The 27,856-nt window shown below is 50.9% G+C and overlaps 8 protein-coding genes across 8 annotated transcripts; 2 read left to right on the top strand and 6 right to left on the bottom strand.

The window, feature by feature from the left end:
• Window positions 1-11: 11 nt before the first annotated feature.
• On the bottom strand, window positions 12-2,255 carry BJX68DRAFT_240630 (tubulin alpha chain). Its single transcript, XM_071040710.1, has 7 exons — window positions 2,056-2,255; window positions 1,823-1,881; window positions 1,593-1,746; window positions 1,448-1,535; window positions 1,321-1,392; window positions 768-1,271; window positions 12-693 (listed from the first exon to the last, which is right to left on the bottom strand). The coding sequence occupies exons 1-7, from the start codon at window positions 2,065-2,067 to the stop codon at window positions 230-232; spliced, it is 1,353 nt and encodes a 450-aa protein (XP_070897431.1). The 5' UTR covers window positions 2,068-2,255; the 3' UTR covers window positions 12-229.
• A 1,461-nt stretch (window positions 2,256-3,716) lies between these two features.
• BJX68DRAFT_123124 (Mechanosensitive ion channel family) lies at window positions 3,717-7,202 on the top strand. Its single transcript, XM_071036160.1, has 2 exons — window positions 3,717-4,578; window positions 4,631-7,202. Exons 1-2 carry the CDS (start codon window positions 3,952-3,954, stop codon window positions 6,785-6,787), a joined length of 2,784 nt encoding a protein of 927 aa, XP_070897432.1. The 5' UTR covers window positions 3,717-3,951; the 3' UTR covers window positions 6,788-7,202.
• Window position 7,203: 1 nt separating this feature from the next.
• BJX68DRAFT_123125 (uncharacterized protein) lies at window positions 7,204-7,797 on the bottom strand. Its single transcript, XM_071036161.1, has one exon. The coding sequence runs from the start codon at window positions 7,703-7,705 to the stop codon at window positions 7,376-7,378; it is 330 nt and encodes a 109-aa protein (XP_070897433.1). The 5' UTR covers window positions 7,706-7,797; the 3' UTR covers window positions 7,204-7,375.
• On the bottom strand, window positions 7,207-14,743 carry BJX68DRAFT_240634 (protein kinase RIM15). The gene is made up of 2 exons (XM_071040711.1): window positions 13,552-14,743; window positions 7,207-13,487 (listed from the first exon to the last, which is right to left on the bottom strand). Exons 1-2 carry the CDS (start codon window positions 14,110-14,112, stop codon window positions 7,890-7,892), a joined length of 6,159 nt encoding a protein of 2,052 aa, XP_070897434.1. The 5' UTR covers window positions 14,113-14,743; the 3' UTR covers window positions 7,207-7,889.
• A 3,211-nt stretch (window positions 14,744-17,954) lies between these two features.
• On the bottom strand, window positions 17,955-19,492 carry BJX68DRAFT_240638 (C-3 sterol dehydrogenase/C-4 decarboxylase). The gene is made up of 2 exons (XM_071040712.1): window positions 18,811-19,492; window positions 17,955-18,743 (listed from the first exon to the last, which is right to left on the bottom strand). The coding sequence occupies exons 1-2, from the start codon at window positions 19,378-19,380 to the stop codon at window positions 18,081-18,083; spliced, it is 1,233 nt and encodes a 410-aa protein (XP_070897435.1). The 5' UTR covers window positions 19,381-19,492; the 3' UTR covers window positions 17,955-18,080.
• Window positions 19,493-19,981: 489 nt separating this feature from the next.
• On the bottom strand, window positions 19,982-21,764 carry BJX68DRAFT_256385 (ubiquitin-conjugating enzyme E2; the record flags this gene model as incomplete). Its single annotated transcript, XM_071043176.1, has 7 exons — window positions 19,982-20,845; window positions 20,902-21,070; window positions 21,201-21,297; window positions 21,353-21,374; window positions 21,430-21,524; window positions 21,625-21,658; window positions 21,732-21,764. 7 exons carry the CDS (start codon window positions 21,762-21,764, stop codon window positions 19,982-19,984), a joined length of 1,314 nt encoding a protein of 437 aa, XP_070897436.1.
• Window positions 21,765-22,173: 409 nt separating this feature from the next.
• BJX68DRAFT_240656 (uncharacterized protein) lies at window positions 22,174-23,393 on the bottom strand. Its single transcript, XM_071040713.1, has 3 exons — window positions 23,072-23,393; window positions 22,350-23,024; window positions 22,174-22,286 (listed from the first exon to the last, which is right to left on the bottom strand). The coding sequence occupies exons 1-2, from the start codon at window positions 23,132-23,134 to the stop codon at window positions 22,746-22,748; spliced, it is 342 nt and encodes a 113-aa protein (XP_070897437.1). The 5' UTR covers window positions 23,135-23,393; the 3' UTR covers window positions 22,174-22,286; window positions 22,350-22,745.
• A 442-nt stretch (window positions 23,394-23,835) lies between these two features.
• Window positions 23,836-27,713, top strand: BJX68DRAFT_268558 (GTPase-activating protein LRG1; the record flags this gene model as incomplete). Its single annotated transcript, XM_071046116.1, has 6 exons — window positions 23,836-24,291; window positions 24,344-25,046; window positions 25,104-25,754; window positions 25,810-26,877; window positions 26,935-27,221; window positions 27,273-27,713. 6 exons carry the CDS (start codon window positions 23,836-23,838, stop codon window positions 27,711-27,713), a joined length of 3,606 nt encoding a protein of 1,201 aa, XP_070897438.1.
• Window positions 27,714-27,856: the final 143 nt, after the last annotated feature.

The following is a 27,856-nucleotide window of genomic DNA, read 5'->3' on the forward strand; positions in this document are numbered from 1 at the left end:
CTTTACTTTCATGGAGGGAATTATATTCACTTGTATTTCACGGTTGTCCGTAGAGGATCTAGCGTGTGCTATTGAGGGGAGCGTAAAAAAGAACAAGAAAACAATAGGACGCTAGGCACGAAAGAAGGGGTTGTCACAAGCAAAAGAATGAGATACACTGAACCTTGACAGAGACACCAGGCATACCAAGAATAGAACCAACCAAAGCGAGGCGGACAGCGCCTGCCGATTAGTACTCTTCCCCGGCCTCTGCATCATAGCTGTCGCCGGCAACTTCCTCGTAATCCTTCTCCAGAGCAGCCAAGTCCTCGCGAGCCTCTGAAAATTCACCCTCCTCCATACCTTCACCGACATACCAGTGCACGAACGCACGCTTGGAGTACATGAGGTCAAACTTGTGGTCGAGGCGGCTCCATGCTTCAGCAATGGCGGTTGTGTTGGAGAGCATGCTAACTGAGCGGTCGACAGGTGCGAGTTCGCTTCCGGGAACACGAGCGGGTTTCTGGTAGTTGATACCCAGCTTGAAACCAGTAGGACACCATTCCACGAGGTTGAAGGAAGCCTTCGCCTTGAGCGACGCGATGGCCTGGGTGCAGTCACGAGGTACACAGTCACCACGGTACAAAAGTGCCACAGCCATGTATTTGCCGTTACGAGGGTCGCATACAACCATTTGATTGTTGGGTTCGGCGCCTGCATGCATTGTTAGATGCGTTTTGCGTATAGGGTGAGACAAGAGGTGGCACGGGATTATTGCGGGGACATACATGAGAGAGTCAGATCGTGGACCTTGAAGCTTTCATGGGAACTGCGGTTGCTCGAGACCACTGGCGCATACGAGATCAGAGGGTAGTGTATACGTGGGAATGGCACCAGGTTGGTCTGGAACTCATTAAGATCCACATTGAGGGCACCATCAAAACGAAGACTAGAGGTGATCGAGCTGACAACCTGAGCGATAAGGCGGTTTAGGTGTTCGTATCCAGGGCGGGGGATGTCCAGGTTACGGCGGCAGATATCGTACACAGCCTCGTTATCAACCAAGAACGTGCAGTCCGAATTCTCGATGGTGCTGTGGGTTGACAGGACGGCGTTGTAGGGTTCCACGACAGCGGTAGACACGCGAGGCGAAGGGTAAACCGAGAATTCAAGCTTGGACTTCTTTCCATATTCGGTCGAAAGACGCTCTAGTAAAAGAGCGCCGAAACCAGAGCCGGTACCGCCACCGAAGGAGTGGAAAATCAAGAAGCCCTGGAGGGAGTTGCAGTTATCTGGGTTATATTAGCGTCGACAATGACGACGGCATTGAGGAAGACCTACCAACGACACGACGAATACGGTCGACAACGTTTTCAACGAGTTCCTTCCCAATTGTGTAGTGGCCACGAGCATCTACCATATGTCAGTGCCTGTTTCATTTCATGTTCTCAATGGAGCTTCAGCTTACAGTTGTTCGCAGCATCTTCCTTGCCGCTGATCAGCAACTCAGGGTGGAAAAGCTGGCGGTAGCTTCCGGTACGGATCTCGTCAATAGGCTACCAAGTTGTCAGCCATGTCAACCCAACGTTCTGTCCGAATCAGAGTTTCTGTACCGACGGGTCCAAATCAACGAAGATGGAGCGGGGGACATATTTGCCGTTGCCCGCCTCGGAAAAGAAGGTTTCGAACGAGCCACCCTGGTTGATTTCCTCACCCTTCTCGGGATCCAAACGGCCATCCGGGCCCAGACCGTGCTCAAGGAGATACCTGAATTGTTGACGCAAAGAGATGATGAGCGCTTGAAGCAATGGTGAGGTTTGGGTAAAAAGCGGTGAGGACTTACAGCTCCCAAGCACTGTTACCAAGCTGGGTACCAGCCTGGCCGATGTGAAGATGGCAGATCTATATAGTGGTTAGGATAAGGTAGAGCAGTTCAGAGAACACGACTGGATGCGATGAGGCGTTTGGCGGAGGGAGTTGTTTCCGCTGGCCTGATGTTCAGGGGAGAGGGGCTCTTCCAAACGCGTGATGCGGGGGAAACAAAAGGTAAATAAACATCGGGAAATTGGTTCGTACCTCGCCTCGCATTGTCGGAGATGAATGCGATTGGAATGATGATATCCGAGGAAAAGCAAGAATCCCTGGTTGTCTTCAATTCAACAAGAGGGAAAGCTGGAGGATGTGTGAGGGTGGTCGTGGATGGGGAGAGGGAAGGTGGAGAGGAAGAAGGTCGGGATCGTCTGAGCAGGAGGTTCGTTACTAGCCGCAAAAAGAAGCCATTGCACCGCCAATCACCACCCAACTGTGTCTCTTGTTGAACAACACATCATCTGAAAGCCCAATATTTAGACTTCTCTGCTTTTCATTCTCTGTTGAATGTTATCTTCATAAATATTGAGTACAACCACGTTTATTTACCGCGGAATGTGGGACTATATTCAAACAAGACTGGCAGACTTCAAAGTATCCATACAACTAGTAGATCCATAACCCCACGATAGTACCACTATTTAAATATCAAGGCTTGCAGAGCGGGCTAATGGAATTTTGTGAAATTTTGGCGAAGCCCAAGAGTCGAATTCAGTGAAGCAGCAGCAGCCTCTCACTCGTATCGCAAGTCACGTGGCAATGCCAACTAACAGAAGGTATTACTATGCTAACTATGTTCCCCTCCTTTATCGAGGCTTAGCCATGCATAACAGACAAGCTACGACTATTCACGTATCACAGTTCTCAGAAACTGGGAGCAGGCCTCTGGGCAGCCAAAACTCACAAGAGGGGTCGCGGGTCATGGTTCGGAGATTGTGGTGCATGTGACTTATGCAAGAGAACAAGACTGCGCTTACTGCATACGGGGATTATGCAATGGTGCAATGCAGCTTTAGTAGCCATAAAGCGAACCAAGGTCCGTCTCTTTCACTTCAACAATCCATCACAGATCGAGGAGAAAAAATCCGGTCTGTCGAATATTCTTCTATTTACACTGTACACCACACTCGGCATATCTGTGCTACTCACGAATCATCTCCTCCGGCCTCAGGCCTTCGTGCTCGTGAGGAAAGTCCGCCGATGTCGACAAAAAGCCGGGAGTGCCTGAGGTGGCGTTCTTGGCGGTGGCCACCCAAGCCCCGTTTCAGAGACGCGGCGTCCGATCGCTGACGATAACGGGGACGATTGGCTGCAGATGCAGCACGGTTACGTCGGTGGAAGAGGGCTTCCAAGGGGACTGTTTGCGTGGTGCACACAGAGTTGGACGGGCCGAGTCAGCGATAGAGCAATAGTTGCGTGGGAGAACCAAGAAGCTGATGAGTCGAGACGAATCGAAGCTGCCAAACGCCCATGGATTAACGAATCCAAGCCCCAGCAATCGCTATCAAATAATGTTCTAGGTTCTGGAGACTGGAGCCGAAAATCTCGGCCTCGTCTCCACCACGTTGAACCGCACCAATGCATCTGTTCGAATGGCGATCGGCCTGTCTTCTCTCCCTCTGTTGCTGGAAGCTCCCATCCCCTCATATAATAATGTGATTCAGGACTCTCATTGCTCTCGAATCGAGCTTCTGATTTCAGACGTCAGCTCTCAGCTCTTCACAAGCTCCAAGGGATTGATTCACGTGGAAGCTTGATGCAGCTCTCCAAATAGTAACGGCATTCGAGTAGTAAGTATAGGAGCCACTATTCAAGATTTCCCCACCCTCATCTCGGCTTGTCTCGCCTCTCCTCTGCTGGTCAATCTTTTCTCCTGCACTTCTGTCTCCCTGCTTCGTCCTCAGTTCTGCGTCTCCTTTGTCCACTTCTATCCTACATCATTTCCTAATATTACAGAATATACTTCTCGTTTCATTCATTCCTTCTCTCCTTATCTCTTCAGCCGAGCTTCCATACTACTCGACGCTAACCATTACTTCAGTCGCGCACTCTTTTTGATTAGACGTTTCATTCGATTCCCCTCAACTCTGGCGTGGTGCCACCATGTCGACGCCAGTAAAGGAGATACCAGCTCCTACATATCCAGAGAGAGAAGAAAGAGGCAGGTCCACTGATTCCTCCAGGACGTCCGACGAAGGTACCTACGTTCATGATGGTTCGCGTTACAACCATGGAGACCACCTCCGCGTTGATACTACCTATGATGATGGCGACATGCGCCCCAGCCGCTCGCCGTCGGCAAGGCGAGAGCAAGCCAAGCGACTTGAAGACGATCTAGCCGTGCTCGAGGCTGAGCGGGTCGCATCGCGTTCTACACATGAGGGTGATAAGGACGCTCGGAGCGATGCTCACTCATTGACTCGCTCGCGTTCACGCCGGGCCGAGGAAATCGATGAGTTTGACGAGGCTACAAATCCGTTGCACGAGAAAGCCGCTGTCTACAATCCACCTGAAAATCCGTCGACTGGTGTCTCCAAGTTCATCAAGAGAGTCCATGAATCTAGCATTTTCATTCGCTATTTTACTTACATCGTGCCCCTCGTTTTACTTTTACTTATCCCGCTGCTTGTGGGTGCGCTGGCATATCCAGACGCTAGTGTGGGTGGTGTTGAACTACTGTGGTTTTCAGTCTGGTTGGAAATCGTTTGGTTGACGCTGTGGGCCGGACGAGTATGTGTTACCACTCTTACACACCCGTGCCCATGAACTAATGGTTCTTTAGATCGCTGCCAAAATCATTCCTACCCCTGTCAATCTCATTGCCAGTATCTTCACCAACAGCTCAAAGAAATGGCGCGATGTTGCAAAGCAGTTGGAACTTCCTGCTACCCTCTTCTTCTGGTGGTTGGGTATAGAAATATCCTTTCTGCCAACCATGAAGAATCACCATGTGGACGGTAGCAGTCGTACTCGCAGTTGGGAGAACACCGTCAACAAAATCATTATTTCGATATTTGTCTGGACAATTCTAAACCTGATCGAGAAATTCCTCCTCCAACTCATTGCTATGAGCTTTCACAGGCGTACCTACGCTGATCGGATTGAGATTAACAAGTTTCAAATCGGTAGCCTGACAAAATTGTACGCATTCTCTCGAGACAGAATCTCTGAGACAGATGAGGCTTTCCATGAAAAGCAGGATCAGAGTGGCAGTGGCACGAAAACGCCGCTACACTACGCTGGAAAGGCAAAGGGGCTTGCTCTAGGCGCCTTGAATAAAGTTGGCGATGTGGCTGGCGCAGTCGCAGCGGACTTCACTGGCCGGAAGGTGAACAACAGCAGTCATCCTAGTCAAGTCGTTATCACACTTCTGAGGACAACTACTGGCTGTCAGGTCTTGGCCCGGCGACTCTACCGGACGTTTGTGCGTGAGGGCTTCGAGACAGTCTTCCCCGGCGATTTGAAGGAGGCCTTTGACGATAACGAAGAGGCCGAGGCCGCCTTTAGCATGTTCGACAAGGACATGAACGGCGACATCTCCATGGAGGAGTTAGAGGCTGTTTGTGTTGAAATCGGCCGGGAACGCAAGGCCATTACCGCATCTTTGAAAGATCTTGATTCAGTAGTCTCCAGGCTCGGCAATGTCTTTGAGTTCTTTGTGGTTGTGATTGCCCTTATCGTCTTCTTGACCCTGATCTCAACCTCTGCCGCTGGTGTACTCACGTCGGCCGGTTCCAGTATCCTCGCCTTGTCGTGGCTCTTTTCCGCTACCGCTCAGGAATTCCTGCAGTCTGTTGTCTTTGTTTTCGTCAAGCATCCATTTGATGTTGGTGACCGTGTGACCATCTATGGTAATTCCGGTGATGCCGGTCTAGGCGATGACTACTACGTCAAACAGATTTCACTGCTCTACACCGAGTTCAAGAAGATGCAAGGCCACGTTGTTCAAGCTCCTAACAGCTACCTCAACACTCTATTTGTTCTAAACCAGCGACGATCTGGTGCGCTTGCAGAAGCTGTTCCCATTATTATCAAATTTGGGACAACTCTTGAACAGATCGATGCTCTTCGTCAGCGCCTTCTTGAATTTGTTCGGAGCGAACGACGTGAATTTCAGACCAATATTCTTACTGAACTGCGTGCAGTGACTGAGAACTTCTCTGTTACACTCAACGTTGTCTTTTTCTACAAGTCCAACTGGCAGAACGAAGGCCTTCGCCTGCAGCGTCGGAACAAGTTCATCTGCATGCTCATGGTCGCTCTGCAAGAGATTGGCATTGAAGGACCTCGCATGAACCTCCAGGGTGCAAGCATTGATATTCCCTTCCATCTTGCGGGCCACCCACCGCCGTATCAGGCCAACACTACTGTTGCTCCATCCAGCGACGACCCACCCCCAACACCCGCCCACGACGAGCATCACCATGCGGGTCCCAGTGGCGCCAACCGTCGCGCGTCAATTCTCCGCAAGGGCATTCACACAGCCACCGCGCGTGCTCGCGGCGATTCTCTTTCTTCCCGGAAACACGTGGATTTCTCTCTCGGCATGCGCGATGTCTCGGCAGAGGATGTTATGGGCGATGTATTCGAAGTGCGCAGCCCTCGCGCTGAGAACATGGTCCGACAGGTAATTGCCGAGCGCCGCATCCAGGAGGAAGAGGCCGAGCGCCAGAGCATGGAATCTTCTCTTCGACGACACCAATCTCAGCGCTCCAGCCTTCATGTCCCCGCAGGCCCGAGCGAAGGCCGCCGCTCAACCGAATCACAGGGCGGACATAGTCTGTCCTCCATCAGTCGCAACAGGTTCTTCCGTCATCGCTCTGGCAGCACTCGACAGGACGACCTGATGGAGCAGGGCCGTTCTGAGCAGGGCTCGTCCTCGGCAGGACACAATCCCCCTGTCTCCTCATTCTCTCACTCAGAGGAAAAGAAATTATGATCCCGACGTCGTTTCATATCTACCCAACTTCAGCATACATAGATTGCTTGTGCTTAACCCTCTCACCACCTCTGTCCTTCACATCCTTCGATATACATATTTATCTATGCTACATATCCCCTCCTTCAAGAACTTTGCCATACTTTCACCCTGGTCTGATACTTTGTCTTCTTTCATTCCCTTGTCCGACTATACCATGGCGGCTATCTGAACCTTCCTTGCTATATCCTGACCCTCGCATTTCCAAGCCAGTTAGTCAAGCTATGTTCTCTTCTCAACCCCATCCAATCCACGCGGAAGTAATCAAATCGTTTCAACAAGCGTTCGTTGTACGCCTTCAGGTTTGGAATAAGCTGCTCTCTTTTAACAATGTCCATATTTGATTTGGAGTTCATTTTCATATAGGTACTGGTGATATACATGTATATACATCACGAAGAAAAATCATATACAATACAAAAGTTCGGATCTCATAGCAGACCCAGCGGTCGCTCCAAAATATACATTCGCACGGCAACCAAGCTACCAAACGACTAGTAGGATCCTAATGAATAATCGGGTAGATATGCAACACAATTTACCACGGCTTTACCCAGTTTGAGGAATTTTGTATCTCGTACATACACAGTCTTGAGAAGGGTGAAGCCCCAGCAGATAGATAGATACATACATACAGACAAAGGAGAAGAGGGACGCGTGGCGGTAGAGGATATAAGAGACCACAAGACGAAGGAGAAGAAAAAATCCGAGCCGGCGAATGTAAAAAGTAAGGAATGCAAGAATGGAGTAATAACGCCGCAACCAGGCTGGTTGAGTTGATAGCAAGCAGATCACGCCGGAACACCCGCTCAAGCCTAAACAAGACAAAGACGTAAGAAAAATATTTTGACAGGATAGTAGTATACTGGGACAGGACATGAATGGGAGAAGAGAAAAAGGAAATCGTAAGGATGTGGGACATGACGAGGATGCTACTATAAGCGACGACGACGACGTATAATTCGCGCGCAGAACAGAACCAGAAGTGAGTAGAGGACAAGACGCTCAAGTCTAGAACCCTTTTAAGAACGAGACAGTAAGCACATCTATGGTTTCTCGCTCGCTACCTTGCCTGTCGAGGGGTATTGTCCGGATCTGGATTTGGGCAAGGCGTGTGGAGGGGCCGAGGCGTGGCATCAGAGTCTGGAATAGGCGTCAGGCTGGATTGATGAGATCTCGCATCACCGAAGAGACTTGATAAGGTGATAGGAGGAGTATTGGGATATGCTTCGCTGGTACTGCCTGGAAAGACAATGGGAGGAGTGATTTGCCCTCCTATTAAGGACTCAGAGCCAGCCTCAGTGTCTGACTTTTTATAGATCTCTGTGATATAGCGAGAGAAAGGAGGCTTGGCGTTTGGAGATAGCATCATAGATCTTGATGCTAATGCCAGAGGAGAGGGAGAGTGTTTCGGACTGAACTCGTCTTCAATGGACGGCAAGATGGCTTCCTCAGGAATGTTGAGCTCTGCAAACTTGCTCTCCAACGAGCTTCGAGGAGGCTTAATTGCATCGCTTCCACCTTCACCAATATCATCGGAGCTCCCGCTTTTGCTTCTTTCTCTAAACTCCTTCTCTCTCTTAAAAGCATCCTCGTTAGTGCTGACGACACTGCCTCTGCTATTGGTTCTCATCATTTCGATTCCGAGTTTAGAACCTGGTCGGTTCGCGCGATTTCGCGGACTTTGTGTTCTAGGTTGGAGGGTTCCGAGCTCTTCATCTTCGTCATCTCCCGACTCTGCACATTCATGGCGTTTCTTCTCAAGGGACTCGCGCTTCGCTCGAATAGCTTCAGTGGAGCGCTGTTTTCGTGGTGTAATCATGCCCGACGGACTCAAAGTGGGCGGACTGGAAGCAGCATGAGGTAAGCTCGGAAATGGTACTGTACTAGAGGCACTCGGCGTTTTGCGACTTGAATCTTGGGTTTCTTGTGCGATATTCGAGTCCTCAGATATGCCTAATCCTCCCGCACTCTGGCCCCAGTCATCAGCCTGACGACTTACAATGACGGGGACTTCCTCAGCTTTGATCGAATCCAAGTCACCAAAATAGCTGCTGCCCACTGAATCCTCGCGGCTGGACCCTCTGTAGGAGCTAGAAGGCACAAGAGCAAAATTGGAAGACACCGTCGAGCTTGGACTATGCTCAACTTGAGCAGGAGGTGTATGACGAAGTGCCGAGGCCATAAACATTGACGGGTTATAGTCCTTTGGCGGAGGCTTCCATTGACAGAACTTGCACAGGATTTCTGTCAATTTTGTGAGGGTCGGCGGCTTCTCAATGAGGGTATCGAAATGATGAGTCTCGGGGAGATCTTTTAGGTAGCCAGTAACCGCGATAATAGGCGTGTGACGATTAGCACTGCGGGTTTCTCGGATCATCCGGGCAACGTCTGCTCCATTGACTTGTGGAAGTTTGAACTCCGTCATGATAATGTCGAATTGCACCTCACTAAGAGCGTAGCGAACTGCCTCTGCACCATTGGTGGCCGTAATAGTGCGACAACGAAGCTTCTCAAATAGGCGCTCCATGACCAATCGAGAAATCGGATGATCTTCACAAATAAGGATGTCGAGCGGCCGGAAAAAGGGACCATCCGCGAAGTTGATTTGAGAAAGGCGTCTTGAACTCTGCCGACGGCGCTGTACTTTAAGCAAAGCTTTGGCTCGTGGGTCCTCATTATCGGACGAAGAAGGCGAGATATCGAATAACTGGCTGCGACGTTTGTAATGGCCAGCAACATATGTTTCTTTTGCAAGAGACGAAGACAAATCACCATCCTGTGATCCGATTGTCTGGGAACGGGCCCTTGCTGCTGGAGCACTGCCATGACGCTGTTGATTAGGTGTCTTATCGGGAGAGTGCGTCCCAGTCCGACCGGGCTTGATTGGGGACGAGGCTGCGGAGCCAAGCTTATTGTTGTTTGCCACGCGGGCTTGATCAGCTGAAACTGGTTGGAAAGATCCACTGGATTGATGGGAATTCGTGGTTGACGATGACCCCGAGGTCTTCCTGCGCTCATGATTATGACCCGTGCTGAATTGAACGAGGAGCGGAGATGAGGGCTGTGATGGTCGACTTGGCGAAGAATTGGCCTGACTAAGGGCAGAGGGGGACGCAGGCCTGTTGTTCCCTTTCGATTGAGACATAGTCCGTTGAAGCGACATTGGCAACGGACTTCCTTCCAGTGAAGGCCCTGATGACTGGCCAGACGATGGCGGCGTAGGGCCTGTTCCTTGAGCCTGTGGCTGGGCTTGTTGAGGCGGCTGAGAAGCTGGATTATTGAACTGGCGCTGTTGTGCTTGCATCGCCTCCTGCCGAAGCTTCTGAATCACATCTTTGTTGGCCTTCTCTAGCATGGGGAGGTTCTTGAAGGCGAAGTTTCCAAAGTCATCAGCCAGGGAAGGTTCGCTCAGTCTCCTGCTCCGCGACTCCCGAACGTGCGGAGGAATATGCAGAGGCATCAATGGTCGCTTGATGGAGTTAACCTGTGATCGAACCTTGTAAAGTGCATCATGAGGCCGGTCAATGTATGAGCCAGTCGTGACTGGAGGTTGAGGAGAGTTCTCCTCTTCTTCAGTAAAAGCCTGAAGCGTCGCGCCACGAGCGTCAAAGTATTCAGTGTCTTCAGGGTTTTCCAGATTCGGGACAAACTGAGCTTTGTCTTCCAAGAGAGTGTCCCAGTTGATATCCGCAAACCAAGAATGACTCCGGATTTCCGCGCCTCCGCTTGGATACTTTTCCTCTGTGTTAGACCCTATTCGCTCACGCGGATTGATGGCCATAAGCTTATTTATGAGGTCGAGGGCTTCAGGTGATGCTAGTTCCTCAAGGTCCTCTGGCCAATTGATCCTTCGGTTGAGTATATTTTCGAACACCTCGTCTGGAGTGGCGGCATTGAAAGGAGGGTAACCAAAGAGGAATTCAAACATGATACAGCCCAAAGACCACCAATCACTCATCTCATCCTGACCGACACCATTAATTGTTTCTGGTGCGAGATAATCCGGGGTGCCGACGAAGCGTCTGTTGTGATCTTCCGGATCAAACAAAGCCATCAGTGGTGGCATCATACCCTGTTGAGGTGGCGTGCCGGTTGAGATCGAGTTGCTATGCGTAGGTTGAAGTGGATGCAAGTAAGGCGACTCTCCCGCATCGCTTTGTGCTTCCTCCTCATGTGCGCTATCAGAAGGAGGAGGCGGTGGAGCAGGCAATGCTCCCGGAGTCTCAGGTCCCTCGTTTAACGACAAGGTTCGGAAGATCGCATTCAGGTTTTCGCTACCACCACTGTCACTCCGATACCCGGATGCTCGGCGAGAAGTTTGCCTACTGAGTCCACCTTGATTGAGGCTGAAATAAGACGGCTGAGGCATGCTGCCAGCCACGTCTGGGGTGATGAGTGGGGTTGACCCCGGCGAGGCACCGCCCTGGAAGTCGAACGAGGCGGATCGAGACGAGGTAATGGACGTTGCCCGCGGAAATGGGCCCTGTTTCAGAAGGTCCACTGACTGTTCGTTCATACTCTTCAAGACACGCTTTTGGCGCCCAACTAGGCCCATACGAGAAAGTCCAAAATCCGTCAGCTTCAGATGTCCCTTTTGGTCGATCAATAGGTTGTCCGGCTTGAGGTCACGATGCACAATGCCCCGACTGTGAAGGTGATCCACACCTAGTACAACCTCGGCAATGTACTTCTTGGCCCAATCTTCAGGCAAACCACCTAGAATCTTAACTAGCGAGGCACAATCTCCCCCGTTAAGGTACTCCATCACTAGGTAGAGGTAGTCTTTGCTGGAAAAGGTCCAGTAAAGCTTAGCAACGAAATCGCTTTCCCCTTGCCACATCATAATCGCTCGTTCGGCTTTGACATTGGTCACTTGGTTTTTAGCAACCATATCGGCCTTCTTGAGCACCTTGATCGCATAGTATTCACCAGTCGTCTTCTTTTTAGACAAATAGACACTTCCAAAAGCACCTTTGCTAATAGGCTTAATGATCTCAAAGTCCTTGATGGACGGTGGTGCCGGCCGTGGTTGAGGCTGACTAGCGGTAGTCAAATGGGGTGAGACAGGTGGCCGAGGCATATCGGAAGACGTAGTTGAAGATTGGCGGCGATGATGTCGGTAATGGTGAAGTGACAATTCGCCCAAATTAGTGGAGGGCGAGACAATAGGGGACGAGACACTTTCGGCTCCGGTAGAGAGGCGCGGTTTGGGCATACGTAGAGGTGAATGGGGACCAGATGCTCGCGCTGGGGATTGCTGGCGTCGCGGGGATCCAGACAAACCAGGGAGCACCAGGCTCCTGCGTTTACGCTCCATACTGCGATCAGATGCAGGTGAATCCGTTCGCATGGCTCCAGGAATGGTAGACGAGACGATGCTGCTATCGCTTTGATCGCCTGGGTCGATGTCCACCAACGAGAAGCCCCGCCGGGAAGGTTGAGAAGTCCCCAGCAGTCCGGCAGCACTCTTATGCGAGCGAGGAGTGGGACATTCCATGGGGCTAGATGACCCTGTAGAAACGGCAACAGAGGAGGATTTTCCCTCCGAGGACTGCCCCGACTGGAAGCGATCAGCGGCGTTTCGCATTGTCATCGTTAAAGCTGACACCGTTGGGAGCGGTTCAGACTCCTGACCCGCGTTCTGTGAGAGTACTGAACTTGTCGGGGGAGCTGTATCATCAATAGCGTCCTCTGGTGGAACCTCGTCATCTGATGAACTGGAATCGCTCAATTGGCCAGCGGCGATGCGTTCGGCTTTCCTCAAGGCTGCAGTAATACACTCCTCAACCAAAACAGTGTACTCGATACGGATTCTTTCCGCGTACTCGACAATCCTGCGATGACGAACCACAGCGTCCACCTTAGCTTTGGAGACCTGCTCCGTATCCATGCACAGGCTAGCAAGACCAAGCTCCTGCTCTAATGTAGTAGAGCTCGGTGATTGCCATTGAAGCACCTGCGAAATGCGAGATTCCGATTGGGGTGACATGGTCCGGAACTCGTCACCATTGTCGGCACGGGATTCTCTGAGCACAGGCATGTTTATTTCTAATGCGGTGTCGCAAAGATCAAGAATCAGTTCAACTACCCGCGCGAGTGGCCGCCGTACAGCAAAAGACCGCGCTCGTGCATGGCCAGTTCCGGTAACCGACTGGTCTCTGGATCTGGGAGGTGTGGCAGGAGCAGAGCTGGTGGTTGATACAGTGCCTGATGAAGGCGCCGAAGCAACAGGAGAGGGTCCAATAGGGAGTCCTTTATACTCCGGTTGAGGCAAAGGAGGTGACCCACCATCACGGTGAGTCCCTGGCCTGCCCTGTCTTGCCTCTAGGGCATCGAGAACTTTGACAATTGCATGCCTGTGCTCGTTGAGGTTCTCCTGTGCGATCTGAACGTCCATTTCTGCCTGGTGTTCTTGAAGACAGAGATCTGAGTGCTTTTCGAACCACCAAGGAGTTATCTGACGCTCACAAATGCGGCATAAGATGGGTTCTGGGGCAGGGTGTTTAGACTGATCTGGCTCATTGGCAGCAGCCTCAGCGAGAACAGTCAGATAGTTCGCCAGAACCTCAGCACCAACACCAAGTGACTCTACCAAGGAGGATGGCAAGTCGATCGTAACTTCTCGCGGCTTGGAAAAGGGTCGCAACATCCACATAGTCTGGTTGCAATCACATGTCAGTCATATTGTATGTAGAGCGAGTAAGTTCCAAGTGTCAACTTACGTGAGCAACGCCTTCCGCTGTACGGTCAAAGACCATAATTCCCTGCCCTTCCAGATTGAGAATATCCTGTCCGTTCTCCTCTGATTCGGGCGATGCCTCCTCCACTTCATCAACTCGTTCTGTCGGCTCGGACTTCGTCGGCTGAGGTTCTGGCGAGGATTTGAGTACCGAATCCGGGCCTAGCTGTACCGAGACGCGGATGAAACGGCTGCGAGAATCGTCTTCTTTGAGAGACTCGATCGCATCGTGGAAAGCGTTCTTGTTGTCCACCAGAACATCCGCGATCATTCGCCCTTCTATTGTCTCCGGAGCCGTCCCCACAACCTGTTTCCAAGACGGGCTCACCCATTTGACACGCCCGTCCAGATCTAGGTCGACAATGACATTCAAAGTCTGCTCCGCTGCCTCCTTCAAGTCTTCTCGTTCTTCCCTCATGTTATCATCGCTCAACGCACGCGTTATAGGGTAGTGTTTCGAATCGACAGCTCGGGCCTCCTGCCTCAGGGCAGTTACGGCCGGAGGGGTGAGGTATTGTACATTTTCCGTGCCCTCGCCCGCCATACTGGCGAGTCGGTATTGCCGAGAGGAGGGGACAAGTCCCTCTCGGAGAACGAGTCAAGGACGTAGGACGACGCTTAGTCGAAGAGAATAATAGAGGATATAAGCAGAGTTGAGCACAACCGTCTGCTGGGCAGAGCGGATGCCCTTGATTGTTGGCTAAGGAGTCATTCGCAGTATTAACCGGCCATGGCGGAGTCGCGGGGAATGTGAAAGAGCACAAACAGCCCTACCGCGACGGGAAACTCGATTATGAAGTGGACGCAATCTGTGAGGTCGTATTCTTTTTTTCGAAGCCGAGAAGGGTTAAAAAAAGAGTGACTGATCACGTAAGAACTAAGAAGTCGAAACTTGAAACAGAGGAGCGAGGAAGCGGCTATGCGGGGGGTCTGAATGGCGCGACGGTCAACGCGAAGCCCACGACGATCGACGCCAGTAAAGCTCCAAATGAGAGTGGCGCACAAAGGGTACCTCGAGGGGCTAATCGGGGTATTGCAGGGGTGGAATGTTGAGAGACCGGCAATTTGGACGATGGATAAGGTATTTAGTAGAATAGCAGGATTGAAACAAACGTCAGGAAGTGCAAAGCAATGATGAGAGCGAGGTGGAGGAGAGCAGCGTGGGAGGATCAATAATACGAGTTGGGTACAGAATTTGTGTACTGCATTGAAAATGACGGCCCAACAGGCCCACCCTCCGCTAATTTAGACTGGATCCAGGGGTACGGTACGGTAAGGAATGGACTCTGGATCAAGGAAGCAAAGAAAACCAATCAGCAATGGCGGCCTTACTAAGACCTCAACTAGCGGATAAACGGCCAACGCTTCGGGAGGATCACGTGGAGCATGCCATTCTTCTTTCTGGATCACCAAACAACTAACTACCGCGCCCTTTTGTTTTTGATTGCTCGATGGCCATCTCAATGCGGCTGTCCCAGTGCTCTATTACTGATTTCTCTCATTTCCACGAGTGCTCCAAAGTCTCGAGATTTATTCAGTTTATCGACAGGTATGGGTCCGATCTGCTCTACCGTATGATCGCCCTTCTCCACTCCCGTAAATCAAGGGCGCCACAAACAGAGTCAATCCATTCTTCAAGGAAAGATGATTCTCAACACACGGCAGATACCACTTCCGTGAACTCACTCCAGATTCTTCCACCTTGTGCTGTGACAGCACCATGTTTAGGCTTGGCTTGATCCCATGTTTCTTGACCCAGAACAGGAAAGGCTCGCTATTCGCCAGCACCCCGGCTCTTCCAGCATTAGCGTCAACTATACTTGATGTCGCTGGAGATACAAGACGGCTCGTTGTTCGGGGCACCGCTGCCCGTTATATTGCCAGACTCGAGCTGACTACCAACGGAATTGGGGGTTTCATGATCCGTGTCTGAGCGGCTTCTACCCATGGATATAATAGCTATCAGTTTAGTCGACATGGGTTGTCTTTTCGCAATCTTACGACTCAACGCCACGTTCGAAGAATTCTTAACGGTGCGCCGTTGATCATCCATCGAAATGTAAGTGTGATCCCAGTGATTTGTCCGACATTCCCCTCCAATATTTGAGGAGTCTCCGACCCGACACCTCTTATATGAACCATTCATATTGCATACGTGTGTGCTGGCCTGGATCATTCCAATAAGCTTCCAGGGCGCCACTTTTTCGGGCTCCAGCTCCGGTAACAGTATCAGCTGCTTAGTTGTCCCGTGGGAGGCCTGCGTCTGGACCCAGACGGCAGTCGCTCACTTGACTCCTCCCAACCCAGACGATGTCATCGAAAAAACTCCTGGTTACCGATTTCAAATATCGCAATTGCAAGAGCTGCTGATGACCTTTTCTTGCAGATGCTGGCTGTTTTACTTTGGTATACCTATACTGATCCTTGAGCACATTTGACGAAGTGGCAACGCGGCTTCCGACATGATCGAGGAAAACACATATCGAACGAACTGGCACTTTAGCACACTGATATTGTCATTATACTAGCAAGACTGACCGACCGGCACGTACTCAGGGTTATCGTCGGTTGTCTCATGGTTTCAGTATCTCTTTGGGGAACTATTTTTCATCCACACCTCCACATTTGACGCATGCCAAGCGATGTGGAGGAGGTTGGAGGATGAGAGTGACTATTTCCTGCCGATGCCTGAATCTTTATTAACCAAACTATTTTTGTCAAGGAACAACGCAACGATCAACGTTCTCGAAAGCGTGCGAAGAGGTCTGAACTTTGAAGATTGCGGGCTGCGGGGTAGAAAAGGTGGGGAGACCGCCGAGTGGACGATCCATAACTCCATTTTTGCGTCTTCCCAAGCACCTTCCAAGTCCTCAAGATGGTGTAAAGCACTGTGCTACTCTAGGCTTGAGGACTCAACTGGGATTTCAAGCCGAAGCGACACACATACTTCGCTTTCGTAGGCCGGGCCCTCCACCGCCGAGATGCCGTGGAATACCGCTGCAGGCCGGGGTTTCGTTCATCCAGACACCGCTGCTCCTACATCTCTCAAGAGATATTCAATAGGCTCTTTTGAGAGAATATCCTCAAATTATTAGCTTGAGCATGACATCAAATTGTTGATTGAGGGATGAGCACCTACTTCCATGTTTTCTTGAGAGATGTCCATCCTTGACTGCTAAGGTAAATGGTCTGGATCGACACCCTTGTGCGGGGTTGCAGAGAAGAATCGAAACCACTGCTCCATGACAATGGAAGTCAAGGCAGGAAACTCAATTATCTGACTCTTTGCTGCAGTCATTTGACTTGACAAAGGGCGCGAAGGGGGTGCGGCATTTCCCAAGTCCGGAATCCTGTTGGCGGTTTATATCCAATCATACGGAGGGGCCGTGGAATGAATCAGGGCCAAGCACAGTGTCCTTCATTTCTGATTCTTGAGTTTGCTGAATTCCGATTTGCTCTCTCGTGAGCCGCGGAAGGTTGGCGACCCTGCAAGTTGAACACTCAAGAAAGTCTGCTCCGACCTCCAATTGATCTACCTTGCTGCCTCAAGATTCCATCCGCCCTCGACCCCGGAAACAGTGCTGAATGGTTCTCCACTTCCACTCATTCTGGCCCCTTCGATTTGTATAGTGTTTCGGAAAAGCGGAGTTCTTTTCCAGCCGAGGGTTACGTTTGACTTTGACCTGAATACGTGCGCTTACCCCATTCCAACACTTGGAACAGAAAGTACCGAGCTTCAAGCGCCAATGGAAGCGTCTGAAGATATAGTACGTAAATGGAAGGTGAGTCTGCATCATAGCGTGTCGTTTATGCATGCCCGTAATGTACTTTGTCATCCTTGCAGAATAACTACCCCATTCCCCGTGCAATACGGAAGCCTCATTGGAGCATGGAATAGTGGGATCACTCTTATCTCAGATGGTGGAGCTCATGGTTGACGGAGTAGGCAAGATATATTGGTAAGATAATAAGTATTCCAGGACCTCTGCTTAACAGTCAGTATTAAGATATCCCTTGTCTACTCACCCCTTCGCTAGGGTCTGCATATACATAAGCCAGCTAAGCTCAAGAGGGGGGTATGAGGTGCTCATGTTGCATAGCCCTACCTGAAAGTGATGTTCAACGGGGTTCCTCTAGATTGGTTACTCTGGCAGGTTCTAGTAGCTCTGTGTACTTGAGACAGTCGCCCGATAGCTTATATTAGGGGAGAATAATTATTTTATAGCTAATTGCGCGTCATGCTTGTCTCGTAATGAATGTCCGAGTTGGCTTGTAGAGTTATTACCTTATTGGCCCTAAGTCAGTACTACCCAGGGTAGGTAGCTGAGGACTAGATCAACGGCTAAGGGGACTGGGCCTAGGTACGACAAATGAACCCAATGTGGGCTTTGGGGTAGGTATATGGATTATTAGGGGTTTAGATAGCGGCAAGTATATACGTGAAGGCCCCAAATTATGCCTCGAGTAGCATATAGTACAACAAAGAAATTGAGTCTAGTCCATACCAACAGATTACTGCCCCTTCTTCTCACCCTCTAGCCGCCAGCGTTCAACAAAGTACCCAACGGCCCTTGCAAGCCCCTCATCCAGCGGAACAAGCGGGCTATATCCGAGTCTCTGCTTTGCCTTCTCACACGAGTAGTACCGTGTCATGCACGAGTACCGGACCGTGCGCCTCGTCAGCTTCGGCGTCTTCCCCAAGAGCCCCAGGACGGTCTCGGCGATGCCGCCGATGGGGCCAAGGAGCCACTCGGGGAGCTCCCAGACCTGGTTCGGCTCGACAACGCGGTTGGCGAGCGCCCAGGCGGCGTGCGTCAGGTCCCAGAAGTAGACGGGCTGGTCGTTTGTGATGAGGAAGGCTTCGCCGTCGACTTTTTCGTAGTCGAGGAGCTCGCCTTTGCCGGATTCGAGGCGTGTGTGACTGGCTAGGAGGCGGTACGCGGCGAGGGTGTGGCTGTAGGCGACGTTGCCGACGTAGGTGAAGTCGAAGAGGTTGTTGTTTTCGCCGAGTTGCATCTTGAGAACGGTGTCCGAGGCGTTGACGCCGTGTTCGAGAATCTTGAGGATCACTTGGCCATCTTTCTCGCCGTAGATGCCTGATGGGCGGAGCGCGCAGGTGAGCATGGATGTGGGGGAGGTGCGGTTGTACTTTAGGACGACTTCTTCGGCGTCCGCCTGCGAGGTTCGATTCGTGGTTAGCAGCTGCTAGTCAGGGAACAGACAAGGAGGTAGGGTATCGTGCCTTTGTCTCCGAGTAGTACTCTTGCTGCAGTTTACCCCTGATAAGAGGCCAGTCCTCGTTGACATTGATCAAGTCACTCTGCGTATCGTGCACGACAGACGCAGAGCTTGTGTATACAAAAGCCTTGCACTTGCCACCCCAATCTCCGCGAGCACCGCCCGCAACCTCGAGCAGGTTCCTGGTACCCTCCACATTGACCTGGTATAGCAGCTTCTTGTCCGTCAAGATTGCACTGGCGGTATGAATGACAACGTCCGGCTTGACTTCGCGGAAAACAGAAAGCATCGACTCCGTCGAGGTCAGGTCGCCCTCGTAGTACTGCGCACCGGGCAGACGGTTATTTGTGGTCCGTAGGTCAACCACGGCGACTTTCGCGACGCATCGCGGGTATCGGTCTCCGAGACTGGGATAGTCGAATCGGGCATCTCCCTGGGGTTTCGGGAGTGCAGCGCTGGGATCGGTCTCGGAAGGGTAATTTAGCAATTGATCAACGATGTGGGAGCCGAGAAAGCCGCATCCGCCGACTACTAGGACTGTGCCTAATTGCATTGTAGGACGTTTGTCGGACATTGTGAAAAATAGATGACCTTTTTGGTTATACTCGAGGTCTGAAGGGCGGAATACAGAAGTTTGAGCGACCCGCAAGGCGAAGATGGGGTGGACGCTGAAATCTGGCTTAATTTCGGGGTCTGTCAGTCCGTCCGTCTGGGGGCGGACTGGGGCTAAACTCCGTATTTGGCACGTGACTTGCACTCTACGATGTATATCAGACGCTCAACCAACGTTCAGCCACTAAAACTTTGACTCGATGCTTCGATACAAGGAGATACCTTCCAGGACTTCGAGTGTACAGCGTTTTAAATAATATAGCAAGTGTGGTGAGCCTTGGAACGATTCATTGAGAAGAAAAACGCTTAGCCCTGAAGAAGTTCTTGAAACAACATCTGGCCTCAGACGAAAAAAGTATTATGCAAGACAGTCTCTTAAGCTGATAACACAATCATCGTACTCATGGTTCAAAGAGATGCAGTGGTAAAAGGTGGATTGCCTTCATGTCCGGCCATCCGCGAGTATGCTGACGCCTGGTGTTACCCAGAGCTCAGCCAAGTGCATTTCTGTACATTGCGAGGTACTTTGTTAGCCTTGGAAATAAGCCGGGGTAGACTAGAGCTTACTCGACTGATCTTTCGACATCTCTCCTGAGCGTTCTTTTGTACTTTTTACGATCCTCAGGAGAACCCCAGAACAGCTTCGAAGCCTCTGGGTTGACCGTAGTACGGGGGTCGTATGGCGGGTCTTCCTCTTCCAGTGCGGCCACAATTGCTTCAATATGATGGCGCATATCTTCAGTTTTCTTAGGAAGATAGCATAGAACGCCCTGCGGCGATACACGCACATGAGAAAGTGGCGCATCCAAGAAAACTCTAGGTTGCTCCTTAGGGAATTGAGTGCTCAGATGTATCCTAATCTTGATGATACCTCCCTCGAGGGGCGTTGTCGGCCGGCCAAAGTATGTAAGTCTCCACAGGAAAGGGTTCTCGTCAACTAGGTTCAAGTCGAGAGAGTAGTTCTTGTGGTGTTTCAGATTCTCAACGATTTGCTCAAACTGGCGCTGCAGATTCACTGCGATTCCAATCTCATCCTTTTTAGCCTGGAGTCCTTGTAACTTCCATCCCTCTGTCTCTTTGGAAATATTGTCCCTGATAAGAGCTAGACGACGCTTCAGTTCAGGATAATTGAAGTGTCCGTCCATGGCATTGTTGGCGTGCTCGAAAGGCATCCATTGGAACCGACTTTTAGGTTGAACGAACCGGGTCTCGGATTCGACGAGCTGCATGTACGATTCGTAATACCAGAGAAAACGCCGCTTGCGAAGGTCAAAAAATGGTGTACTAGATGCGACGGCTTCATCCTCAGAACTGTCAGTAACTGCCGAATCCCTGTTGATAGGAGATTTCTCGGTCCCGTCCGGCAATATACCCAGCGCGGCCTCTAGGGGTTGAATAACAGCGATTCGAATGGTCTCGTGGCGAATCTTGAGAGTAGGCATGTCATTATCCAGCTTCGTAAGCGGAAAACTGGAACGCTTACCTTGCATTTGTACTGCTCCATGTTCAGTTTGTCCGAGTCCGACTTGGCATCGTCGAATCCAGGTTCGTTCTCGTAAGGATTCGAGGACATCAGGCTCTGAATTGAGATCAAAACGGACTCTAGCCCCTGCGCGGGCGACCATTCCTCTCCTCTATCACCACTCCAAGTTCTAGCTAGAGAATTAGCCGGAGTTTGGTGTCAGTGAATCAGCCGGATCTTGTTTACCCTAGAATCGACCTTGTTTTGCCAGTACACGTTAGTGACCCTGAGACCGCTGGATATAGCTTCATACAACTTACAAGCAGACCTTCCCTCCGGCATAGAGATTTGGACTAAACCTGCAGGACCCTCCATTGGTCGTCAAAGCACGTACGTCCGGGGGCCGCGCCGGGTACTCTAGAGAGACAACGTCAAGACCATTTTCTAGATGTCGGATATCAAGTCTGCCAACCTTTTCCGAACTTAATCGCGAACTACATCATCTCAAAAAGTCAAATCGGGTCCGAAGCGTGATGGAGATCAGCTCACCTCAAAGAAACCAAATTGATACGGAGTCTCGGGAGGACCTAGGATGACTGCGCGGACATGTCGAATATCAGATTCATCGTAATCGACAGCGATGGCTAGTAGAGATTAGCGAATGTGGCCTGGAAGAAGATCTTGCTGCGGTCGCAGAAACAACAATGATTGCTCCACTCCGAAAAGTGACGGAGGGGTTCTTACAAAGATCTGCAGCATGCTGGATCTGAGCGAGTTCCTGGACAGCACGGCTCGTGTTAGTTCAGTGCGGCTCCATACATCGGCTCAAGGAAAGAAGTTGTAGACTGTACCCTTGATATACGTAGGACTGCTTGATCAGACATCTTGGCAGGGAAAGGTCGACTGCGAATTTTGAACCGACTGTAAGGATCTCCAGGTCAACTAGGTCTACTAGGAGACAGCGTTATCACGGACCGCGCACCTGACGAAGTTGACTGACAGAAAGCAGACTGGTTGCGTGCTCCTAAATAGAAGGTGCCGGTTCTATGGGAAGGTAGAGTCAAAGAAGAGAATAGATGGGAGAGATATCAAAACAGTAAGTTGGGATGGAAAGTGAAGTGAGCGACCAAGGATGTCGTGGAAACGAGAGAAGGTCGAAGCTGTTCGATACATCCATCCAGCCAGCAGTCAGCCGTGCCGCATCCCTGGCAGACTTTATTTGCGCACTTTAGTGTATAGATACCAAAAGAAGACCAGCGAGCAAACACAAACTTAACAAAGCATTTTCCTTACCTATATGGATTTTTGTCATTTACTGATGAACCCACTCTAACTCTCCAAGTATCCACATTCTTTCGGAGCCCCAGATTTCGAAAGCCTCCGTCGTGTTTGTACGTAAAATTGTCCTGGAGGAGAAGTCTGCGATGAGGTCCATGAAAGAGGTCAGAGGGTCCATAAATCTGCCTTACCACGCCCTTTCTGCAGGCCCACAGCAATCCTCCATTTACAGTTGCATGCGGCTTGTTGTAGCTGGTGCCTACTCTAGGCACCCTGAGCCCCTGTAAAACAAAGAAAATACCTGATCAATAAGGCTTTTGACTGCCTGCAGCAGTCGTCAAAGGCCTACCCAAAACATTGATCAAGAAGTTCAGGGTCCGATCCACTGGTTTCATAACATTGGCACTCGCAGAATTCAACCTCTGTGGCCCGTGAGGCGGCCAGGATGTTGAGGCGCCATCCCCAGCCTCCTAAGCTTGGCTGGTCAAAGACCACACCAAAAATAGCAAGAGCAGAAAAGTGAAGCAAATAAGTGTCTGACCAGGGATTGCTATCCTTGAGAGTTATAGCTTTCAGTCACAAGTGCATTAGCAGCTCTTGCGCCTGAAAATGAAGTATGTCTTGCTTGACCATTCCAAGCTCATTTGTTGCCTGAGGCACCAATGTGTCTTGCAACAACAGACTACAGCTACAAAAGCCCTTAATCCCATTTTGCTCTGTAGAACACACAGCTTCCTTCTTACATTTCCAATATCATTCAGGCTTGACGCAATGTCGCTTTTATCTTGTGATAAATACGCCTCTCGAACATCAGAAGTTCCATGTTGCTGACATGGAAATGCAAAACAAACAGCAAACCTGTTTCTCTAGGCGGTGTGAGCAGCGGTGAATCCCTCACGTGATGAACACTGACCAAGATGGAAGCATAGGGGGGCAGAGCAACAACTAACAGCAGCACCCGCACTGCCCCAAACATCTTTCGTTGAGACTCATCTTGTCAGCTTTGACTGATCTGGCTTTAGTTGCCTAATCTGATAGTAAAGATTGATTCCCTACGTCTGGACCGCGGGTAAATGCCCTTTGTTGAAAGGGATCAGGAATGGTGGTGATCTTGGCCAGCGACCTCCGCCGCTTGTTGGTCTCACTTTGAGCTCCGACCCTTTCAGTCCAATTCCTTTTCCCACGGGCGCCTGCGTTACTCCGCTGGGCATCATCGAGCTAGTCCTGTCGCTTAGGTAGGTATTTCTGTGAGCTATCTGAATTCCCCATCAGGCACGCTCTCCGATCCTCGTACCTTGAATTTCCCCGCAAGTTGTACCTGGATGGCTTGAGGTGAGTTTCGCTGCTGAAACGAGCCTAAGCATGCTACCTCGCCAACCCCGCGCGAACTTGGGAGATCATTTTCTAACATAACCTTACACTTCCAGAATTTATAGGACACCGTGGATGTACCCTTTCTGCTCTCTTTAAGCCTCGGATTCTCCGATACCACTTTCGATTGTCTTTGCCCTGGACTTCATACTACCTGACCTCGGCGGCAACCCGACACAACACACCTTCACTCATCTGAAATAATCTCGAATTTAACAACGAAAGGCGCACGCCCGAGAACGCTTCGCACGATTTCTGGGGATACATAACTGGATTGAAACTGCAAAGGCATAGTTCTTTACGGACATGCCTCCCGGCGATGTCCCACTACCGGACAGCCTCGTGCCGGGCAACGGGGCTGTCCGTCCAAGCCTGAATACGACCGGCTATGGTCCTGGTACTAGCAACGGGGGAGGCTTTCAGACACAAACACCCACGTCACCTGCTGATAGCACCGTCCCTTTCGATTCTCCTCGCGCTCGCCCATGGAACGCGCCTACCGGTCTTGATACCGTTCAGAGTCCAGATGGTCGCACAGGACGCCGATTAGATTCTAATGCTTCCGATCCAACAACACCGCAGGATCGGACTAATTATTGGGAAACTTCTGCGCCAATGGACAGACCGCGACCGAACGGCCGATCACACACCAAGTCCCCAGGGAGTTCATCAAGAATTTGTAAAAAGTGCAACGAGCCGCTCACCGGCCAATTCGTTCGAGCTCTACAAGCAACTTACCACCTCGAATGTTTCAAGTGTGAAGTGAGTCCTTCGTGTCAGTCTCCTCCATTTTGCACACTAACAATGCTGGCAGGACTGCGGACAGATTGTAGCTTCCAAGTTCTTTCCCGTCGATGCGGAAGATGGCAGCGGACAATATCCACTATGTGAGATTGATTACTTTCGAAGATTGGACCTTCTATGCCACGACTGCGGTGGTGCATTACGCGGCTCCTACATAACCGCCTTGGACCGCAAGTATCACATAGAGCATTTTACCTGCTCAGTTTGTCCGACAGTTTTCGGCGCACAAGACTCTTACTACGAGCACGAAGGCAAAGTATACTGCCATTTCCATTACTCTACACAATTCGCTCAGCGGTGCCACGGTTGCCACACAGCAATCTTGAAACAATTCGTGGAGATCTTCCGCAACGGTCAGAATCAACATTGGCACCCCGAATGCTATATGATCCACAAGTTCTGGAACGTCCGTCTTGCGCCAACTGGCCAACCTTTGGAGTACCCGCAGGTGGAAGAAGATGCGACAGACGAAGAAAGGAACCGAATCCGTGAGGAAGAGGACTTGATGGAGGAGAAAGTCTACAGGATCTGGAGTATCCTCTCCACTTTTGAGGAATCATCTGCGGCCTGCATCTCCGATATGCTTCTTCATGTTAGCAACGGTGCTTATATAGAAGGAGTACTCGTCGCAAAACGGTTCATCGAGCATGTTCAAATTCTTTTCTCTGGTATTGACCAGCTCGCAGGCGTTATCAAGGCCCAAGGGATTAAAGGTGAGACACGACACTACCCAAACAGCAAGTAGTGCCCGACTAACTCTCTTCGCCCAGACCTTGCCTTTGGCCGTGAAGCCAAATTGCTTTGCAAAAAAATTGTCGCATTCTTCGCCCTGCTATCTAAGACACAAGAGACGGGAGTTCGAAAGCTAGGCGTCACTCAGGAGCTTCTGTCGCTAGTGACTGGTCTTGCCCATTATCTCAAGCTCCTCATTCGGATCGGCTTGCAAGGCGCGCTGAAACTAGAAAGGGAACAGCGCACTCCTAAAGGCCTCCACCAGTTCCTAGATCGTCTTGGAGATCTCGAGTCGCTGCGACCACAGGAAGAGGATGAGCTATCTGCGGATCTGATGGTTGGCGTGGAAACATTAGCCGACCAACTGTCCGATTGCTGCGCTTCATGCCAAGAGCCGATTGACGACGAGTGTGTCATGTTTGGCACCAACAGATGGCACACAAAGCCTCCGCATCTTCTCTGTACTTCGTGTAAGACAGACCTGACAACCAACCTTCAGGATGCTTTCCTTACGCCAAAAGACAAGCAGGCCTTTTGTGGCAACTGCGTTGCTCACAAAGGTCTTCTGAACACCGTGCAAAAGGGGTTCACACAAGTTACAAAACTTCAGCAGTTTGTTTTTCTGCTTAGAGTTGCCCTTGCTCGTCTTCTTTCTGTTTTACGAGCTGGAGGGACCCTTTCCTCATCGGGTAAGTTTTCTTAGCTTGTCGCCGTTTTTAGTACTTGATACTAATTTTGTCGTAGATGGCCTTGGCACAAAGGCGCATGGCGGCAATCAAGCTACTACAGGCGGCGAATCAGGTTATTCCCGGCCTCGGGCAGAGGGTGGCGACGGGTCTTCACTTGAACAGACTGTTGGCGAAATGCGACGCCTTCGGTCAATTCGCAACGAGCGTGCTCTCTCCACAACTTACAAGAAGGCCCGTGCGTCGCGAATCATAGATGGTCCTGAAGGGCGGAGTGTCAGACCCGGTTCGGCTGGTGGCGAGGGTCAAGATTCTAGAGGAGCTGGCTTCCAAATTGTAGAAGAGAGGGACGTCAACGGAGACACCGTGACAGAGCTAACGTTTGGCAACCAGGATGCTTTAACCTTGGATGACATTCCAAGGATTGTTGCCGCGGAGCAGGCCAAGGAGCAGCGCCCCAACGCATACAGACATGCAGGCACGAAGCTCGTTGGTACTACCGAGCCCCTTCCCAGGTACAACCGTGGGCATCAACGCGGCGTTTCCGGTGCCGGTATTGATCAACTCCTCCCTGAGCAAACCGGAAGGGGGAAAAGGTATTTTTCGGAACTTTCTGCCTTGGAATTCTTCATTGTTAGGCACGTTGCCGTTTTGTCCATGGAGCCTCTTCTGGACGGCGCATTTACACTGGAGGAGCTCCTTTCTTTGATCGAATCGCGGAAACCGACAATATGGAACATCTTTGGAAGAGCCTTTGCCAAGGACGCGAAAAAGGGAGGAAAGAAGAAGGGTGTATTTGGCGTCAGCCTGGATCTTTTGGTCGAGAAGGAAGGCACCGAGTCCAGCCATGGTGTCGGCCCTGGAGCTCTTCGCATCCCAACCCTTGTCGATGATGCCGTTTCTGCTATGCGCCAAATGGACATGTCTGTCGAGGGTGTCTTCCGAAAGAATGGCAATATCCGACGTCTGAAAGAGGTCTCGGAGTTGATCGACAACAAATACGAGCAAGTAGACTTGACGAAGGAGAACCCTGTGCAGATTGCAGCCCTGCTCAAGAAATTCCTTCGAGAAATGCCCGATCCGCTCCTCACCTTCAAACTCCACCGTTTGTTTGTGGCTTCGCAGAGTAAGTCCCACCTATCCTGCATCGCCCCCTTCCCTGTACTAACATTCCATCTTGCAGAAATATCAGATCCAGAAAAGCAGAAGCGGGTCCTTCACCTCACCTGCTGCTTGCTGCCAAAGGCTCATCGCGATACCATGGAAGTTCTGTTTGCCTTCCTCAACTGGACCTCGTCATTCTCCCATGTGGACGAAGAAACTGGAAGCAAGATGGATATCCACAATTTAGCGACCGTTGTGACCCCCAATATCCTCTATCCTAACACAAAGACCAGTGGTGTTGATGAGAGCTTCCTCGCAATCGAGGCCGTCAACGCACTCATCACCTACAACGACACCATGTGCGAGGTATGTTTTCAGCGCCGCCACCATGACATGAGGTTTACTAACTTGATATAGATACCGGAGGACCTTCAATCCGTTCTTACTGACAGCAGCTTCTTCAGAGAAAACTCAGAAGTCACGACCAAAGAGATTCTTAAGAAGTATGGGGATATTGCAAGGGGCAGCTTCTCGCAGAAACCGAGCAATGGTGGTGAAACCTTCACTATCACCAACCAAAACCGTGGAGCAAACGTTCCAACCTCAGCACGCATCGAGACAGACCCGGCTCAGGACGCTGCTGTTGCTGCTCAAATGCCAAGCTCAGTCCGACATGTCCCTGGCCCTGGAGGACACCCCCATCCAAGCGGTGCTGCCCCCCCTGGCGCCGCAGAGCTTGGGCCTAGCTTAGACTTCCGCGACCGCAGCACCAGCACTGGAAGTCAGCCCGACGGCCAGCCGCAACAGGTACCCTATAGAGCTCGTCCAAACCCTGGAGCCATGGGTGTTGCTAGTTAATCTTCGTGTGGTCCTGTTTTCGCTTGCTTTTACTCTTTTTACATTGGAGGGGGGCGCTTGTCAGCATTTGATATCATGGTTTGAGCTTCACAGGAATGCTCTTGACGAATTTTGGATCGTCCAGCCTTTTGCTTCGCCGTTAT

This window comes from Aspergillus pseudodeflectus (genome assembly GCF_044049435.1).
Source record: "Aspergillus pseudodeflectus strain CBS 756.74 chromosome Unknown BJX68scaffold_31, whole genome shotgun sequence".
Classification (NCBI taxonomy): Eukaryota; Fungi; Ascomycota; class Eurotiomycetes; order Eurotiales; family Aspergillaceae; genus Aspergillus; species Aspergillus pseudodeflectus.